This window comes from Acinonyx jubatus, chromosome E4 (assembly GCF_027475565.1).
Source record: "Acinonyx jubatus isolate Ajub_Pintada_27869175 chromosome E4, VMU_Ajub_asm_v1.0, whole genome shotgun sequence".
Classification (NCBI taxonomy): Eukaryota; Metazoa; Chordata; class Mammalia; order Carnivora; family Felidae; genus Acinonyx; species Acinonyx jubatus.
The window spans coordinates 15479252-15499675 of record NC_069395.1 but is presented as its reverse complement, the minus strand read 5'-3'; the positions used below and the strand labels follow the sequence as shown (position 1 = coordinate 15499675).

Here is a 20424-nt window from a genome sequence, read left to right as displayed (position 1 = left end):
TGGTAACAGTTATAATGTCAGATCCACTGTTTCCAAAGAAATAGATGTTTATGTAGAAATTGTGGTTTTATAGGAGTAGCCAGAATATTGCCTTTTGAACTAACAAGAAGATTTCATCTGCCACTAGTCTTAAAAATAAAAGTGTTGTAACAAGTTTTTGGTTTTTTTTAATTTTTTTATGTTTATTCATTTTTGAAAGACAGAGAGAGACAGAGCACAAGCAGGGGTGGCGTGGTGAGAAAGGGGGACACAGAATCTAAAGCAGGCTCCAGGCTCCGAGCTGTCAGCACCAGGGCCCGACGCGGGGCTTGAACTCACGAACCACGAGATCACGACCTGAGCCGAAGTCGGATGCTCAACCGACTGAGCCACCCAGGCGCCCCAACAAGTTTTAAAAGTAAGATTTGAAGGAAGTGTTTCTATTAATCTAATCTCGTTTGTATTTTAGTTCTTTCATCATTATGAACCAGTCTATTACACAAGTAGGTCAATAATTTGATTTCATATTTAGGAATATAATATTGACCTTAATTTTAGAATGCCCCGGACCAAGCAAAGGCAGGGTTTATGAACATAGCAAATAGCTGGTAATAGGAGTTGGGAAAGAAATGAAGTGAAATGAGAGAATTAGAACTAGAGAGCAAGAAAAACCTAGAGAAGAGGAGGCAGCATCGCAGCTAAGGTCACACTGCATCCAGTGATGTCCATACTGATCAACACAAAGCTTCGATCTTGGCTTTTGAGTTTATGACTTGATTCTAGGGAAGGTATTCACCAGCAATCAAAGTTCTACAAGGTCAATTTATATGCACAAGGTCAGATTATTTATTTATTTATAATGGAGATATGTCCTCTACCGGAAGGGTACTTGGAGTCAGGTATGCTCTCTTCCCAGTGCCTGTTTGTAACCATAGCCAGGACATGTGCTGGATGGACAAAGAACTGGGGCAAAGATTGAGAGCTCGCGCTCTCTCTCTCTCCCTCTCTCTCCCTCTCTCTCCCTCTCTCTCTTTTTCTCTAGTGGGTGTGTGTGTATGAATGTTTTTGAGAGACTTCTCTCTCTACCCGTCTAAAGTAGTCCAATAAAAACCCTCTCTATTCTAGAGATATCTGAGGAGGCAACTACATTCAGTCTTGAGTATTTAAATATATCTCTCTCCAAATTTCACTGAAAACATTTTATTCCTTTTGATCTGCTTCACCGTTATTCCTTGAAGACCCCTACCCATGAACAATTTATATTTATTTAGGTTCTAGCTCATGTGTAATATTTATGTAGTTACATTTTACTTCCTAGGAGAGACTGAGGTGATACCCTATATGCCCTTCAATGCAGACATGGGAAAACTACCCTAAAATCTTAGCAATGCGTTTGGAAGGATATTTTTTTTCTTTCTGCCTAAGGTTAATTCTGTCCATGGTAGTTTTTATTGGTTTCATTTTGAATCTGTTTTTGTTCTCTCATTCCAAAAATACAGGAATTATTTTATGTCTTACAGTACTTATGGCATTTGCTTGACATTATACATTTATATATTTGTACCCTCTATTGTGGCAAAGACCACATTTTGTTCATCTGTGGATATCTAAGGTCTGGTTTAGAGCTGATCACATGCTCAATACTCAGGGAAGTTTATTTACCCTGTTTAGAGTATAAATCAAGCCCATTGTTTCCTATTTGTGTTGCTTCAGACTAAAATCGAAAAATATTGACACATAATCCTAAAACAATATTTATTTTTTCAAGTTTATTTATTTATTTTGAGAGAGGGAGAGAGAGTAAGCATGTGCAGGGGAGGAGGAGAGACAGAGAGAGGGAGAGAGAGAATCCTAAGCAGGCTCTGCACTGTCAGCTCAGAGCCCAATGCGGGGCTTGATCTCATGAACCATGAGATCATGACCTAAGCCAAAATCAAGAGTTGGATGCTTAACTGACTGAGCCACCCAGGTGCCCCTAAAATGACATGTTTTTCACTGAAATTAGTATCATTCACTTCAAAAGTTTAATATACTTTTTAATAAACTCTTTTTATATATCAGGGGCTGGCACGAAGAATTTAAATGCAAGTAATACATGGTTCCTTTAGAAAAAAGGAAACCTAAGGGACATATTTGTCTTGATACAGGAATAGCATGAGATAAAATATAATACTATTATTCATACCTTATAATAATGTACTCATACTTGATCCTGTTGTAAATTTTGGTGACAACATACAAATCCTAAAGAGGAAACTCACCAGGATCCTTCCTGAGGACAGTATAACCCTGTGGAAGCCCTCCCACAAACACTCCTGTGTTCCCTCCGATAATAGTGCTCCCATTCGGTGTGGCTGAGGAACCTATGGAAAAGGAGATGAGAATTTCAACTTCCCCAGAATAATCTGGGTTCTGTTCACTTAACAAATGATTAAACCCTTCACTGAGCTTCTGGATACCACTCTTTCTTGGTTCTCCTCTTTGTTGTCTTTCTTCAATGGTTCTTCCTCACTGTCCCAACATCTTGATGCTGGAAGGACCAGGTCTCCTGCCTTCTCAGATCTCTTTCTCTCCCCACATACATGGGTATACTAAGTCCTCTAGATGACTTGGAGTGCTTGGCACCTATGTGAACCACCAGCCCCAAAGACCAGAGGAGGCCTGGGTCCCCAACTATGTTGTGTTCACAGCACACATCTGTTATGATTTCTAACTCCATTCTTCCTTTGAAGGAGAGGTGTTTTTTTTGTTTCCTCAGACTCAGAGCCCAAACCACTCTAATTAGCCTTACTTCCATGTGGTCCCTTGGTAAGTGCATGCCATCCTCAGCTGACAATTCCCAATGTGTATCTTTAGTCTGGAACTCTTCCCTGAACTCAGACTTGTACCCAGAAGTCTACCTGATATTTCCACTTGGATGCCTCATAGATACCTAAGACTGACCATGTTAACACTGAACATCTCTCTCTATATCAGCTTCCCCCATGATCCTGTCAACCTTAGTTATGGCAGCTACATTCTTCCAGTTGCCCAGACCCCAAACTTAGCAGTCATGTTCTACATTAGGGACTAGCAAACTCATTATGTAAAAGGCCAGATAGTATATAATTTAGGCTTTGTAGACCAGGCAGCTTTAAGTGGTCACAGGAAATACAAAACAAATGGGTAAAGTTGTGCTCCAATAAAACTTTATAAAATAATGATGAGCAAGATATGGCCCACAAGGGGCTTGCCAATCCTGCTCTACTGGAATCAAATCCTTTTTTTTTTTTTTTTAAGTAGGCTTTATGCTCAGCACAGAGCCCAATGTGGGGCTTGAACTCACAACCTCAAGATCAAGACTCGAGCTGAGATCAAGAGTCAAATGCTTGACCCACTGAGCCACCCACACACCTCTTGAATCTAATCCTTTTAATTTAACATTTACAATATACCCAGATTTCTCATTATATCCACGATTTTACTTCTTTGGTTCAAGAAACCATTTTTTTATTGCCTGAATTATTTTATAATTATTACAGAAGTTTGTTAACTGCTCTCCATGTTTCCACCCTTGTTCTCTTTAAAATTCATTTCAAAAGAGCAGCCAAAGTGTTCTTTTTAAAGAAAGAAGTCATAACATGTCACTCCTTTCTTGAAATTCTCCAATGGCTTCCCTTTTTCCAAGTAAAAGTCCAGAAAACCCTATGTAAAAAGCCCTAATGCCTCCCTGATTGCAGCCTATTATTAGCCCCTTCACCCACTCTTTCTCATAGTGACCTCCTTGTTGGTCCTTAACATGCCATACATATGTTCCTACCTCAGGGCCCTGGCACCTACTATTCTGTTGGCTTGAAACATTCTTTTCCTGGATATTTTCCTGGCTTATCCACCTACTCTCTTTAGGTCTCTGTTCAAATGTCACCTTACCAAAGAAGACTTCTCTAACAGTCTTTTATGAAATCAAAACATTCCCCTCTCCAATACATGCATGCGTGCACACACACACTTTCTCTTTTATCTTGCTTTATTATTCTCAGAATATACACTACCTGATACTTGTTCAATATTTATTCTGTTTCCTGCCCCTCTTCCGCCTAAAATGTAAATTCTGCTCTTTGTAGCCAGTGTTTCTAGAGCAATCCCTGGGACACAGTAGGTGCTCATTACAATTCCATATTTCCTGAATAGATTAATAAAAGCCTGCATCATTATACAGGTACTGTAAGTGTTTTATAATTATCTAAGGATAGTAGATAGGGTAGGGTGGAAAGAATACTAAACTTAAAATTGCAAAGACCGGATAAGTAAGTGTTGAAAGAATGCTGCCTACCAGCTGTGCAAATTGGGAAAAGCTATTTACCTTTTCTGAGCCTCAGTTTCATCACTTCTAAAATGTATGTAATGACCGCTTTACTTTATTTGTCTTTCGCAGGTCAAAAATAAAACGAGAGAACATAAGTAAAAGCCCTTGCAAACTGTAAAGCATTGCAAAAGACAAAATTGCTACCGATGACTTTGCTCTTATTTTTGCTTTACTGAAACGATGCGTAAAGGAGGAAATGGTTGCCAGACTTCATCATTTTGGGAGCACCCCAAAGGCAAATTCAACAGCAATTCAGGCAAAATGGAGAGGAAATAAACATGAAAAAAGAGATGTAGAAATACAAGCAACAGAAAAGTATGGCAACGTTAGCATATCAATAGAACCGTTCATACATATAGCTCTTACCTGTATACTGCCCATCAAGTGTGATTTGGCCGAAAGCCTGATGCCTAATAGCAATTATTTCATGCCATTTGCCATCATTATATTGTTTACCACCATCATTAGTTGTAGAAACTTCCATTGAAGAGCCCTTAAGGAAACAAATGAGTGACTGAGTGGGTGAATGAACGTATATGTTTACAAACTCACATACATATATTTGTAGATTTGCTAAAAACCAGTTTATAAGCTTTGACATCCCCATGATGCAAGCATGCGTATATTTCAACAGAACTCAAAGTGAAAGTTGATGCCTGACATCATTCTGGATTTTCTGTGATGTCCTCCTAGAAACAGTACTCAAACCTGAAAAGATCTTCTCTGTGGAATAAAAAATCTCTTAAAAGTACACTTGCATTTTTGAGAGCTTATATTCATTAGAAAGATAATGAATCTTCTACTCTAAAAGTTTAGCTCTTAAGAATTTTGGTAGAAATATGAAAAAAGAACTTAAAACTAATAAAACGCCATTGAATCTATATTGTGCTAAAGGTAGGGAAACATCTGGCAAAAAGTTTTCCTCTGGCAAAAACATTCACTATACTGCTAATAAGTAGAAGGAATGAGATTCATATAAAAATTAGCCAGTTATCAACACATTGAACATAAATGCATAATGCAGTTAAACTTAGTACTCATTGCCTTGTAATCTTAAATCTAGCATTGAAACTTATATCTAAGGTCATTCTATCATAGTTAAAAATGAGTTCCTAAGCAGTTAAGAGTAGGAAATGGCAGGGGTGCCTGGATGGCTCAGCCAGTTAAGCATCCGACTTCAGCTCAGGTCATCATCTCAGGGTTCATGATTCGAGCCCCATTTAGGGCTCTCTGCTGTTAGCACAGAGCCTACATCAGATCCTCTGTCCCCCCCCTCTGTTCCTCCCCTGCTCTCTCTCTCTCTCTCTCTCTTAAAAAAATAAATAGGGGCATCTGTGTGGCTCAGTCAGTTAAGCGTCCGACTTCAACTTAGGTCATGACCTAGCAGTCTGTGAGTTCAAGCCCCTCGTCAGGCTCTGTGAAAACAGCTCAGAGCCTGGGGCCTGTTTCAGATTCTGTGTCTCCCTCTCTACCTGCCCCTTCCCTGCTTGCTCTCTCTCACTCTCTGTCTCAAAAATAATAAACATTAAAAAAAAGTTAAGAGTACGAAATGGCAGATATCAAGAACAGAGATTAGCAGAAAGGAGGTAAGGGTAAGGAAACAGAAAGAAGTAGAAGAGAAACCTTCCATCTGAGTACTTCCTAGCCAAGTGGACACTTTTTGGCATATCGTGCTTAGTCCAGTGTTACTTTTTTTAGCGTTCATGAGCAAATAAGCCTAGGTAGAAGATATTTCAACTTTGTCACCATCATCAGTTACTACCACTACTATCAAAGAAAAAAACAACCAGAAAATTACTCAAACCTTCTAAATGAAAATAAATTTCTTTCTTAACGAAGGTAACTTTCTTAGCAATAATTAACTTCAAATCCAATAAAAAATGTTTAAACCAAAATAGGACTGGGTAAAATATTACAAAATATTTTTTTAATTAGTTGGATGGAGTGCTTGGCCAAACTCCTATAATTTTGGAACACTGTTTTTCCAAAAGAGAAAAGTAATAATTATCTGATGTAATTGAAGATTTATATCACAAAAAGTGCAATGTGAGTCATACCATCTTAAGTAAAACATTTCTGTATGTATTTCCCTAAAATAGCTTCGGCAATGTAACATGTCCATTCTACATATTTAATTGGCTCCTGTCAGGCCTCATACAGCGCATGACAACATGTATGACATACAGAAATTCATATCACAAAAAAACAGCTTTTAATTTCCCATGAGTATGAGTGGGTTGTTTCTCACGTGGACAGTGTCCCAACTTTTATAGACAACTCGATCAGCTAGAAAGATGACCATTTGGTGTATCTATTTTTCTAGTCCTTGAATTTTTGTAGGCTGGCTTTCTTTATATCTCTTTCCTCTACATACTCTTTTATTTCCTTCAACCCTATTTCAACATTTTAATATTTTACAAACACACATTTCATTATCGTAGTTTAATAATTAAAACCAGAACTGGTGTCGTGCCCAATTAATGTGCCCTGGTAGCATGCCCATTAGTTTTTCCATTAGTGAATTCAACAATACTAATGGGATTACTAGCATGGGATGCTAATTGGGCGTGACATAAGAAACTGGCTTACTTCTTAGCATACCCTTGCTAATGATGAAATTAATGAGCATTTTATTAAATGCTGTCTCATCAAAGTGTACTTAGTTAGCGTTAAAATTGTTACAAACGATGCTGCATTCTAAAGATCAGGTGTCTGAGTAAGTGGTTCTTCATGTTATGTTTGGCAACAATTTGAAGCATTAACAGTTCTCTACATCAGAAATTACATTCGCCGGAGACAAATTCGAGTACATAACATAGAGCTTCGGGATGCCAAATTTGCTTTATACTTGGAAGAACTTAGCATATTATTCTTTGGTGATCATTTGAAAATTATACTCCCCGACTAATGTTAAGAGAATAATTCTGTGATCGATCCTAGTATCATAGCATGCAGTTTATTCTTTCCATTTGGAAAGCATCAGACATGTTAAATAAATGCCATTCACACTTGTTTGCAGCTTTCTTCTAAGTGAAATCAGAATGTTGTGTGAATTTCTTAACATCACTGAACATAAAACATTTAAATGATTCCCACAAGTCATTATTGGCCAATAAAATATCATTTAATCAAGTATATACAAATAGAAATTAATAAAGTAAAGAATGGGAGATAATAGCTGGTAGAGACTTAGCCAAAAAATACAGCAATTAAGAATCGGAGGAACTTTACTGTGAATCTTCACAATAAGTCCAGGTGTTCGGTTCAAAATATGCGAACACATATCCAATTTTAAATATTATGAAGAATCTTTCCTCCTACCCCAAATACTTATTCACAGAATGCATTTGATCTTTGAAAGAAAAGCAAATAAGTTTTTACACCTATAGCCTCTCTGTAGGATTACACTGTTATATAAGGAATTCATGACTTAAGTTTATTAACATATTTCTAAAAACACACACAATAACTTCAAGTTGTTTTGAAACGATGTGCTAGACAGCAGTGACTTTAAGTTACTATAAAAGGCTCTTTTCACAATTCAAATTTAACTCTTTTGAATGGATTCAGGAAAGTAACTTAAAAATAATCATCACTTAAAGTCAAAGTTTCTAACAAACTGAGAAATTAAGACAAATAAGAACTAAATTGTTAAATAATCATTAAAGAGCTGGAAATTGTATCCTAGAAAATGGGTAATTTTCTTCAATTATAAGTATACTTTCCCATAGTTATTCAGTCAGTCAGTCAAACTGTCAACAGATATTTATTTATTGAGCATGTGCCACATTCTAAGGACTTAGCCACAGGGATATGTTTCAGGACAAAGCAGAAAGACTTTGCCCTCACCGGTCTGTACAGTCTGATACCAAAGATACATTAAGCAAGTAACTACTTGTCTGATGAGTACAATAAGGTGTTCATTAGATAATCTTATCTCATATAAAGACAAAGGACAGAGAACTAGCAAAATATAAATAATTTCAACATCAATGGGAAGCATATAAAACTCCTAACTTCTTTAAATCTGGGATACCTCTAACTTTCTACAGACAGCTGTATTCCATATTCTGTCCTAAAAACAGAACAAACAATGGAAGAACATTCAAGATTTTCTCCATTCCTCTGGTTCAACAATTCTTGGTCTGAAAATATGTAGAGCCTTCATTAAAAAGTTAGCAGGTATGTCTACTTAACCTGCATTAGAGTATAAATTCCTCAGTAGTGGGGAAGGATAGAGCCTCTGCTAGCTGGAGCTCACTGTTTCATACATAGATGGCATCAGGTCCCAAGACCACTTAGTATAATATATCTGATTACACTTTCTCGAGTACATCCTAAGGTAATCCTGCTCAACCAATACCTTATTTTCTTTTTAATAAATTCATTGCCACTTTCCTGAAAATGCAGGCAACTTTTGCCTTATGGAGAGATACTATTATTTCAGATAAAAAAAATCACTTGCCAGGCATCATTAAACCCTTCCATCCCCCTATTCCTCCAACTTTTGGCCATGCCAATTTGATTAATACTTGGCTGGCACCTACCAACTTTTTTTACAGGTTAGGATTTGAGTATAGAGAGTAGGGACAGAGCAGCTGGAAAGGTAATGACAGCAATGAGTGCTCTAAGTAATTATCTGAGGGAGAAGGGAGAGGGACAGAAATTATTGGCAATGTCCTGTGAATGCTTCCCTGAACTCTGCTATTGTCTCTTACACTGGACTATCTGATTACTGAAAAGGCAATGACGACGATGAGACAGAGTTTTCTGGCAGCCATTCTCAGGATCATAATGACAATACCGTGGCTGAGTGGAGTTAACTCGTTTACCCTCCTGTTCTGCAGCATGTTAAGGTACCACATTCTTCCCAAAGGGAAACAACACTGTCCAAAGAGGTGGCAGTCGTGCTTCAGGTCTGGTGAAATCATTTTTGGATTAATTCTGCAAAGACTTTGCCCCACATGTTTGGAGTGCGTGTTTGTATAAGTGTGTGTGCCCGCACGTATGCGTATGGTACTGGATACCGGCGATGAACAACCTAGGCCAGTATCTGGTTGCAAATGTAGCTCTGGGATGTGCATGGTCATCTAGAATCACACAGACACAGGGATGGACATTCGTGAAGGACATGGCCAACTGTAAGTGCAAGGCAGCATGAAGCCACCATAGGACATCTCTCCGAGTACTGTTCCTTCCCTGCCCTCTCCAACTTGGGCAGAGACTCTGTTCCCCAACTGAGGGAGAAGAGGCCCAGATGAGCAACTGGAAGTAGTGAATGGCATTGCATTCATTTCTCCCCACTGTGCTCCAGTGCATAACTGTGTAATACAGTGCTGGGAGCACAAAAGTTGTATAACCAAATGGCATTGAATGAAATAAAGTAAATCCAGTGCCAGCGTCATCACTAAATTATTGTGTGACCCTAGTTAAACCACTTCATCTAAAGCTGGGATGAAAACAATACCTACCTCAAGTGGCCACTTCAAGAATGAAGTCAGATAATTAATGTGAACCCACTTTGTATACTTTAAAAGCTCTATGACTAAGCGGTTATACAATTAAGGTTTTTCTCTATCTGGCATCTTCTCAAATATTCCCGGATATTAATAGGTTGAGGAAAGAAACACAGAGCCAGATTTTTCTTTCTCATTGACATTCTTCTATTTTACCGTACTGTTTTCCTTTCTTTTCATGATTTTTGTTGATTTTTACCATCTAGCATTTAGTCTCTCTTTTCACCTTGTTAATTTGGATGTTCTGGGAACATCTTCATTTTATCAATAATTAATGTCTTTTTCACAGCATTTAAAATAAAACATTTTTGCCTATCCATTTTATGAAAATAAGACACCAAGGCGATCTATTCCCCTACTGCCTTCTCCACTAGGTTGATACTTTTAGAAACTTTTAAATCACTCATCTTTCCCTCTCCTTCAACTTTCAAGAATTTTGGCACCAAACAACTATTAGAGGTGTATTTGTTTGTCCGCTTTGCCTTTGCCACGTGTCTCCTCTATTTCAAAGATTCTTTGGCAGTGTAAAACACATTTCTAGTCACACTGTCATCAAATATTTAAGCTGAACTTAGTATTGTCAGGTTTAATATTCACCACTGCTTTTCCTCTTTATAGTTCAGACTTTTTTTCTTTCCTTTTGGTTAGAAGCCAAAAGGTTTGATATATTTCCTTCCAATATGGCACATGGATGGTATTTTATCTGAGTCTCCGGGTATTTAACAAGCATTATTCTTTCATGTTAAAAAGCAGTATAATACTGGAGTTAAAAATCATGGTCTTTGGAGGTGGATTGCCAGGGTTTCAGTCCTGGCTTCATCACTGATTAGTTGGATGATGCCAGGGAAATTAATTTAACTGTGGCTCAGATTGTATTTTTAATTGTAAAGTGGGATTACGAGTATCCACATCAGAGTTGTGGTATTTAAATGTGTGTGTGCATGTGCGTGCGTGTGTGTGTGTGTGTGTGTGTGTGTGTACACATTGTGTGAACACTTACAGTAATGCCTGGCACATAGAGATCCTAGAGAAGCAATAGTTTTGCTTAATCTTGATTGAAACTTCATCAGTCCTTTCAATAAATTTATAATCCATTATTTATTAAAAGGATATCCTCTCCTACTTTATATTCCATTATTTTCTCTCATCCTTTGTATCCTTTTTATCGTACAGGTGTTTTTTGTTCTCCTTTTGAATTTCTTCTTAGTAGTCTCCATCTTTTTAAATCTTGTTACATATTTTGACCTGCTAATCTGAGGCTCAGAAGTATCTTCTTTCTAAATCTTCTTAAAGTTCTCAAATGGTAAATAATATTTTCAGTTCTGTAATTGAATCAACTTCAGCATGCTGGTCGTTGTATTTTCGTTCCCAATTGCCATCTGCCTGGCCTTCTGAGACAGCTGCTTCTTCTCCCGTTCTCTCTGGCTGCTGGATCTGCTTATGTGTGATGCTATTTCTTCTTTGCTCACTCACTGCCCCCCTATGGACACCCCTTAGGAAACTGCAATTCTACAGGACACATAGAAGTCCTTGCGCCTCAGGACCTATCAAGTACTGGCCCTGTAGTTATCAGATCCCCATTGAAACACCAGGCAGAAAACTTTCTTCCTTGGTTTTTCCAGGTGCCAACTCATGGCTCTTCCAACATCCTGAAACACCAAGGGCCCACCCTGCTTCTTGAGGCCCCTGCAAGGAGCCTGGCATGATGCTCAAATACATCTAGTCCAGCAGGCCCTGCCTTTCCTCTCCAAGGTGTGTGGGTATTCGGGGTGTATTAAGAGGTGATCCTCCCCGGGAGCTCTTGGCCCATGCCTTAGATCAGGGAGGAAAAGTCATGCCAGCTTTACAGTGTAATGTAAAACATTTATTTGGCAAGCATAATTTATGACTTAGATCAGCAGTTTTAAGTTGAAAACCTGAGGAAACAGAGAGTAAAACATCTTTTACAAAGTTTTACTCATTTCTCAATTACTCACAGGCCCAATACAGTGCCTAATGTCAAATTCCTACCAATATTTGTTTAACTAAAGGGAAGACAACTATTCAATGCTTTCCCATTGCCCTTAGGAAAAGTTTATATCTTCACATTTGCTTACAAGGCCCTACATGACTTGGTTTCCACCCAGCTTTTCAACCTCACACTTTTCTCTTTGTTTCATCCCTCAGCCATCTTGGATTCATCTCAATGTATACAATGTCATGTTCTTATGTACCTCGGGCACTTAAGATTTGCTATTTGCTCTACCTGGAAATTATATTCCCAGTGCCTTCCTCGATCTTTCATTAGTATCTCCTATGTCCTGTCCCACCTCAAACACACATCTTCCTGAACAGACATATGCTCTTGTTCTGACCGACTTTTCCTCATTGTTTTGCATCTCAGTTAAATACCACATTTTCAGAGCAGATTGACAACTCAGCAAAGAAAGACCTTTTATTTTATGCTCCCATAATGCTTAGCATTTTTTACTTCTCTTTCTTAATATACATGAATACTTTAAATTAGTTTTTTCAGTGTATCCTCCTCAGACTGTTTCATAAGGGCATGGTCACATTTAACTTTAAAACTATTGCAGTCTGCAACACCCAGCATTATACTACCTGATAGGCCCTTAAATATTTGTTGGCAAACAAAGGAGGCATGGAGAGAGGAAGGAAGGAAAGAAGGAAGGAAGAAAGAGTCGGGGGAGACAGAGAGAAAGAGGGAGAGAGGAGGAAGAGAGAAAGTGGAAGAATAAGGGGTGATATAATTTTGCTTACAAGGAAAATAATCAGTCTTTTCAAATTTACTTAAAACTTTTCCCTTTATGGTAAGATAGCATATGGTTGTTAAGCATGTAGACTCTCAGTCAGACTATGTGGTTTGAAAGTCAGCTCTGCTATTTCAGCTGTGGGAAAGTCATCACCACCATGGTAGGTTTCATTTTCTCCATTGGTAAAGTGGGGATAATAATAGTACTTACCTCCAAGCTTTTGGTGAGGATTCAGTGTGAAAATATAAGCGCTTACCTCAGTACCTGGCACCTAGGACACTCTCAGAAATATCAAGTCTTATGATTACTCATTTACCTGAGGATCGAAAAGAAAATAAGGACGTCCATTCTTCAACTGAAGTGCAAAATACTCTTCCTGATTGCCAGGTGATGCAGCAAAGACAATCAAACCTTCAGGCACCCTTGTTCGAAAACTGGCCTTAATGCCTGGAGACAAGTGCAATCAGCAAATCAGTGCTGGGGTTTTGTTGATTCTTTCTGATAAACGTACATTTACTTTCATTATTATTTATGATGCAGTGAGTACAGTCAGGGAATTATACACAGCAATGGACTGGTCCTAGCCATTTGGTTTTAAATACAACCTATTATGAATGCCAACCTGTTCTTGGAGACTCAAGCCTGCACTCCCACTAATCAATATATAATGTACTTTAAATTTATGCAAAACTCATCAACATATAAAGACATGTTGTCAACCCAAAACTGGATATTCAGAGTATCAATGTGAAAATATTATCAGAGCCATAAAAATAAATGGGTTTTTGACATGAATGAAAGGACCACAGGGCACCTCATTTAAAATGCTTATGATGTTTAAAGAATCAATCTAGTAATAGAAGCTAAGAACTGGAAAGACCTGCTATGAAGCAGCCCAAAGAGCTAATTTTCTGAAACAGGATCCTGTAACCAAATGGTCTACACCCTTTAAAAGTTCAGGGTCTCCTTCACCCTTCAGATAACCTACGAGCACTGCCCTTGACACACAGTGCTCTTGTCTCACAGGGATTTCCCCAGCTCTGGAAGCAGGGGAAGCTTGTGATGGTCTCATAAACTGTCTTCCCACTACCCTACATGGTCCCAACTCCATTCAATCTGGAATCCCACTCACTTACAGCACTCTTCCTGTGTATCACACACTTCACTTCATGTTTTGAAAGTGGCAAAGAAGTTTAAGAGGTGCAGTCTTTGTTCTCAAAGAGTTTCCAGTTTAGTTGGAAATTAAAACAAAAAATGTATGTGTCTTAACAGGCAAATCGTACAAGGAGAATAAAATAAGAGGTCAAGAACTTATGTAAGAATCAAATACCAGCTTGAGATCACAATATTAAATAATTAGTGAAACTGATTTGTGTAGTAATACAGTCAACCATAACTATGGAAGTTTGAAGGAGAGAAAGCCCCCTTCAGGCTGGGCTGGTAACCAAGTTTCTTACATAGATGGGGTTTTAATTGGGGATCAACAGACCGCACCTGCTGCAGGAGCCCTGTTGGACTCATCTTTCCACCCCATTCATCCCATGATAGCTAGGTGCACTTATTAAATATTTTGAGAGTCTGGAGGAGGAGAAATGAGAGGGGGTACATCAGAGGTAAGGGGGAAGTTTTAGCATAATTGTGGAGACAGGGAAGCAGAAGTCATTTCGTGAGTATTGTATTATCATTTTTTAACTATGCATCAATGGAACATTCACATTAACTGAGTACTCTGCTACACAGTAAAAAAGAAAAAACTAACAAGCCAGTGCCTCACATTAACTTCTAGCTAAGAAAACAGACAAAACAAAATCCAGTAATGAGGTGTGATAAATGATATAGACATATTTATAAGACATAATTTGATTCAAAAGGATTGAGGCAGGTTTTACAGAAAATATGATGCTTGAAATTGTTTTCAGGAAGTAGAAGGGACTTTAGGGGAAACCTCAAAGGGCTAGAGGTATGGAAAGTATTAAAGAATGTTGGATGTGAGGGAGTTCAGATGAGTCTGGAAAGACGGGCAAGACCACATCTTAGCCTATCTGCCATAGACTATCTAGCTTGAGAAGCTTGAGTAGAAGACAAAGATGAAAAGGCAGGTTGTGTGATAAGTATCTTTAGAATGAAGTTTTTTTAACACTGTAACAGCAAAGGCAATCCTAGAATATGGGCTTCAGACTTTCCCAAGAAGCAACTCAAATTTTTCCCAGCCTTCTTAGCTTCTGCATCTTCAGCTTCCAGGTTTTTTTGTGCTTTGGCCCTTTGAAACATATTTGTCCTACCCATTTTGATATTACATTGCCTCATATTCCGATTCTCTTCCTCCTAGCTTCTAGGACATTATTATGTCCTTGTTAGACTTATACCTGGTCTCTCCCAGTGTCTCTCTGACTCCACAAAATAAGATTGTAGGTCCCAACAAATCACTCTTCAGTGTTCAAATTCATTTGAATCCTTGCTACTAGTTCATCTCTCGTACTAAATTTACTTAGCTAAATTCCAGATTGGAATTTACCCTATAGACTAAAGGAAGGTATTAAACGTTGGGTGCAGAAAGGGAATAGGGTGCTCAAAGTCAGGATTAAGGCAACCAAACTAATGGGGGGATATATGAAAGATACAGATAATTTAGCCACAGAGGAACCAGTTAGGATATCACTATACTTTGGGGGAATAAGATGATAAAATTTTTAATTAAGAACTGACAAGAAACTAAATGGGTTGAAAGGAAAACTCTGTATATTTTAGAAGAAACTCATTAAGACATGTTGATATGAGGTGATGATGTGGGACTACATGGTGAATCCTTTTCATCAATCACTGGAGGGAAAAGCATCATTATTAACACAAATAGAAAGGTCAGGTAAAGAAGAAAATATGGGGTTGAGGACATAAGTTCAGTTTGGGGTACAATGCATTTATATTAGTTATGTTAAAACCTATCCATCATTTAGAAACAAGAAACTAAATCTTAGAAAAGAAGATGAGTCTAGAAAACTAAATTGGCAAACACCTGTCAAGAATCCATGTCTCCTGGAGGCAGAATGTAGAGAAAGAAGAACCACCTTTAGGGGAAATGCCCCACATTTAGAAAGGAAAAAAAAAACAAATCAAAGAAATGAAACAAAAAGAAAAGAAACAATAACAAAGTCAGAACAATGATGGTAATACTGTAAAACAGAAGCCTAGATAAGAGAACGTTAAGAAGGCAAAGTTCGTTAACCATGTGACACTTCCTGTAAGCCCAGAAAAATTACACCTGAAGAAAAGATTACAAAGCTGATACTTACTAATCATTAGACATAATCATTTTCAGTAGAACGCAATGGTCCAGAGCCCAAACTACTGGGTGATAAGAATTGAGAGAATGGATGAATAAGTAACGTATATACAACACTCATCACAAAAATCCGATAAAGAAGGAAATGGGAGGCAAAGAAATAAATGACTTGGGTACGCCAACCAAGTTAAAGGAGGAGACACCTGCCAGCAAAAGCACAGACTTGGCCAAAGTGTGGTCGACGGTGTGACTAGAGAACAGTTCTATCTCCACCAACTCTTCTCCTCTTAAGCTTCTCTCCTTCGGGTCTAGAGTAGTTCTCTCCAACAGACATCTTACCTTCTTGTTATTGTTTTTCAAATTTTATATGTGATATCAAATACTATAATGAAAACTATTACTTTAAAATTAAACACCTGGCAGCATTTGGGGGGCTCGGTAGGTTAAGCGTCAGACTCGATCTCTGGTCAGGTCATGACCTTATGGTTCATGAGATTGAGACCTGTGTGGGGCTCTGCACTGACATCACGGAGCCTGCTTGGGATTCTCTCTCTCCCTCTCTCCCTCTCTCTTTGCCTATCTCTCTCTCTCTCTCCCTCTCTCTCTCTCTCTCTCTCGCTCTCTGCCCTTCTCTCTCGCTCTCTCTTTCTCTCAAAATAAATAAATGAACTTAAAAAATAAATAAAAAATTAAACAGATGAAGGTGATTTCATACAAATAGCTACAATTCAGGACATGAAGATGACAAAATTCTCTGTTACTGTACTGGTGGCATCTATGTGGCAATAGACAGGAGAGCAACAGTAAGGATTTGAATGAGGGAAGAAATTAATCGATCTGGAAATACAATTACTTGTTCCTAACTGATAGGAAATTTATTGAATGGAATGGAATCAGGGTAAGAATTACAGGAATATTTAGCCAAGTTATACCTGGGAATAAGGCAACTAATATTACACGCTCTTCATGGGATATAAAAGTGCATGTGTTTTTCAGATACAGCGTTTGATTTATAGATTTGACACTTGTGTAACAAAGAAATGCACTTTTAGCCCAACTAAAGTATAATACTTTACACCAATGAAAGAAAATTTCCTATGAGAAGAGAGGATTTAGTGTAATAAAGGGTAATTTGATTTGAGGTTGTATGATCAACTTTCCCCTAGGTTTTCAAATAATTCAGTGTTGTCATTTTTTCCCTTACATTAGAAAGATAATGAATTTTTTGCATGTATTCTAGGAAGAAATGATCAATGCACCCATCCACTGAAACTTCATGTTCTTGATAATATTGCCATAGACATAGATAAATCCTATCCTCTGAGCCCAAAGTCTTAAATCCTGTAATCAATTTTAAATAAACTAAATTCACATATAAATGTATTTGCATGTAAATATAACAATATAATAATTTATAAAATATTTCAAAGAAAATGTTATTGAGTTTGCCATGAGACAGAATAGTAAAATGCCTAATTGTTCAAAATCATCACCCTTCCTTTTCCTGTAAGAAGATTATATATTTGTATGACCCCATCCATTGATTTTAGGCTCAGCCATGTGCCTTTTGTTGGGCAAAGGAATGGAAACAGAAATGTGGCACCCTGAGAGAGCAGAAGTTTTTTGTTTTGTGTTGTTGTAATTTTTTTAACGTTTATTCATTCTCAAGAGAGGGAGACAGAGCAAGAGCAGGAGAGGGAGATAGAGAGGGAGCCACAGAATTCAAAGCAGCCTCCAGGCTCTGAGCTGTCAGAAAGAGCTCAACACGGGGCTCGAACTCATGAGCAGTGACATCATGATCTGAACCGAAGTCGGACGCTTAACCAACTAAGCGACCCAGGTGCCCCAAGAGCAGAAGTTTGAAATATAGATATGTGATTGAACTTGACCCTTCTCCCCCTATGCCTCATGCATGGGCTTTCATCCTGTCCCAAGAATACGAAGACATTGGGCCAGAGCCAAGTGGTACCAAAGGAATTTTTACTTTAAAGCTTTGTGTTAAGGAGCAATGCTGACTCAAATGAATAGAAGGGTAAGAAACATACATTTCACCCTTGCCTAAAATTTAGATTTTGATTTTAAAAAAAGAGAGGACATATTCTAAAGTTCAATATTTTTTGTTTCAAGTATCTGGATAAATAATACAGCATTCTTCTATCTCAATATTTATTCGTTCACTCCAGAAACATTTAAGGAAGGCATACTTTGTGTAGCTACTCTCCTAGGCTCTTTGGATACACAGATGTATAAAATACATGTTTTATAAAATAAAATGGTGTAACATTTTAAAAAATCTAAAAATCCAAGATCTAGATAGAAATGCTTAACTTTTATGCAAATATGTTTTATAACTTTAAATATTTAATCATAAAAGCAATACAGTTACAGGGCCATGGAATAGGCAAAGAGTTCTTAAATAATAAGGCAAAACTATAATAGAAAGGGAAAGGTGATAAATTATCCTGTGTTAGAAATAAAAACTCTTGTCTAACAAAAGGCATGAATGGGAAAGTGAAAAGGCAACTAACGTAGTAGGAGAAGATATTTGCACTACATACTTGTGATAACAGATACATATCTAGAATACATCCTACAAATGCACAAGAAAAAGACAACCAACCCATTAGAAAATTGGGGGCAAATAGATTTTCAAGAAAGATGATAGCCAAGGGACCAATCAACAAAGAAAAGATGCTCAGGATCACTAGTCATCAGAGAAATGCAAAACAGAATGCAGTACCGCTAAACATCCACCAATATGGCTGAAATGAAATAGAAAATACAGGGGCACCTCGGTGGCTCAGTCGGTTAAGCTTGACTTTGATTCAGGTCATGATCTCACAGTTCGTGAGTTTGAGCCCCACATCAGGCTTTGCACTGATAACACAGAGCCTGCTTTGGATTCTCTGTCTTCATCTCTCTCTGCCCCTCCCCTTCTAGCCCTTGCTTTCTCTCTCTCCTCCTCTCTCTCTCTCTCTCTCTCTCTCTCTCACACACACACACACACACAAAATAAATAAACATTAAAAAATTAAATTAAAAAAAAAGAAAATACAAAGTGTAGCCAAAAGGTAGAGCAACTGGAACGCTCACAGACTACTAGTGGGAGTATAAATTGAAACAACCACTTTGAAAAACTGGCACTATTTATACATTATCCGTATGTCTTCTAAATATATGCACACCATGTAATCTAGCTATTCCACTCCAAGGTATATGTCCCCCAAAATTCATAGGTTCAGAAAGATATACAAGTACATTTATACTTGTATAGTGGTGGTATAATGAATTACTTTTCATTATACCATCAAACTGGAATGTGTACAAATGCCCATCAACTGCAGAAAGGATAAAGAGGTGGGATACAGTACGGCACTGAAAGTGAACAAACCAAGCTACATTCAACTGCATGCATAAATCTCACAAACACGACATTCTGGAAAAAATACTAGGTAGAGTAGAATGCACACTGCGTAATCTCAACTATATCAAGTTTAAAACCAAGCAAATTAAATCAGTGGTGTCAGACATCAGGATAACGGTAGTCCTGGTTGTGACGTAGAACAGGGCATAATGCAGAGCTTCTGGGGGCCCTGAAGATGGTTTATTTAATAATCTGGGTGCTGGATATGCAGGGCTAGTCAGTTTTTGAAATCCATCAACTTGTACACTTATGATTTTTGCACTTTATATACGTTAAACTTCAATGCAGAAGTTTGCCAAAAATTAATAAATAATAGTTACATAAAATTCAAACACTACAGAATTATAGAAGCTAAAAGTGAAAGTTCTCTGTAGTCCTACCTGCCTTCATCAGAGAAACCACTGCCAACAATTTGGCAAATTTTTTCTCAGAATTTTTTACACACAAACTCTTGCGTTTAGCACACACACAAATGTCATTGTTCATTTGTTTTCTCTTTACTGAAATTGGAGTATATCACACATTCTATTCTACGTTTCAAAAATACTTTTTAATATATATATTATATATTGGAGGTGTACATAATATGATATACATATACATAGTAAAATGATTACTACAGTCAAGCTAATTAACATATCATACCTTCACATAGTTATCATTTTTGTGTGCGTGATGAGTACATTTCAAATTTACTCTCTTAGCGCCTTTGCAGTGTTCAATACGGTATTATTAAGTAGAGTCATCATACCTACATGTTAGATCTCTTATTCATCCCAACTTTGCACCCTTTGACCAATATTTCCCTAGCTTCTGGTAACCACCATCCTACTCTGTTTTTATGAGTTTGTGGGATTTGTTTGTTTGTTTGTTGTTTTGCTTTTTATTCACATACAAGCGAGACCTTATAGTATGTGTCTTTCTCTGTGTGGCTTATTTCACTCAGCATAATATCCTTCAGCTTCATCCATGTTGTCACAAATAGTAGGATTTCTTTTTACGTGGCTGAATAATATTCCATTACATATATACATGCATGTATGTGTGTGTATGTGTGTGTATAGCATTTTCTTTATCCATTCATCCATTGATGGAGGCTTGGGTTGTTTCCATATCTTAGCTATTGT

At 37.6% G+C, this 20424-nt stretch overlaps 1 protein-coding gene across 1 annotated transcript in view; it reads right to left on the bottom strand.

The window, feature by feature from the left end:
- The window catches only part of USH2A (usherin), a 725654-nt gene that overhangs the window by 428059 nt on the left and 277171 nt on the right, over positions 1-20424 (bottom strand). The window contains exons 21-23 of the mRNA XM_015077386.3: positions 12910-13040; positions 4691-4817; positions 2241-2342 (exon numbers count right to left, since the gene is read on the bottom strand). Coding sequence (XP_014932872.3) covers positions 2241-2342; positions 4691-4817; positions 12910-13040 — 360 coding nt within the window. The remainder of the gene's footprint in view (positions 1-2240; positions 2343-4690; positions 4818-12909; positions 13041-20424) is intronic.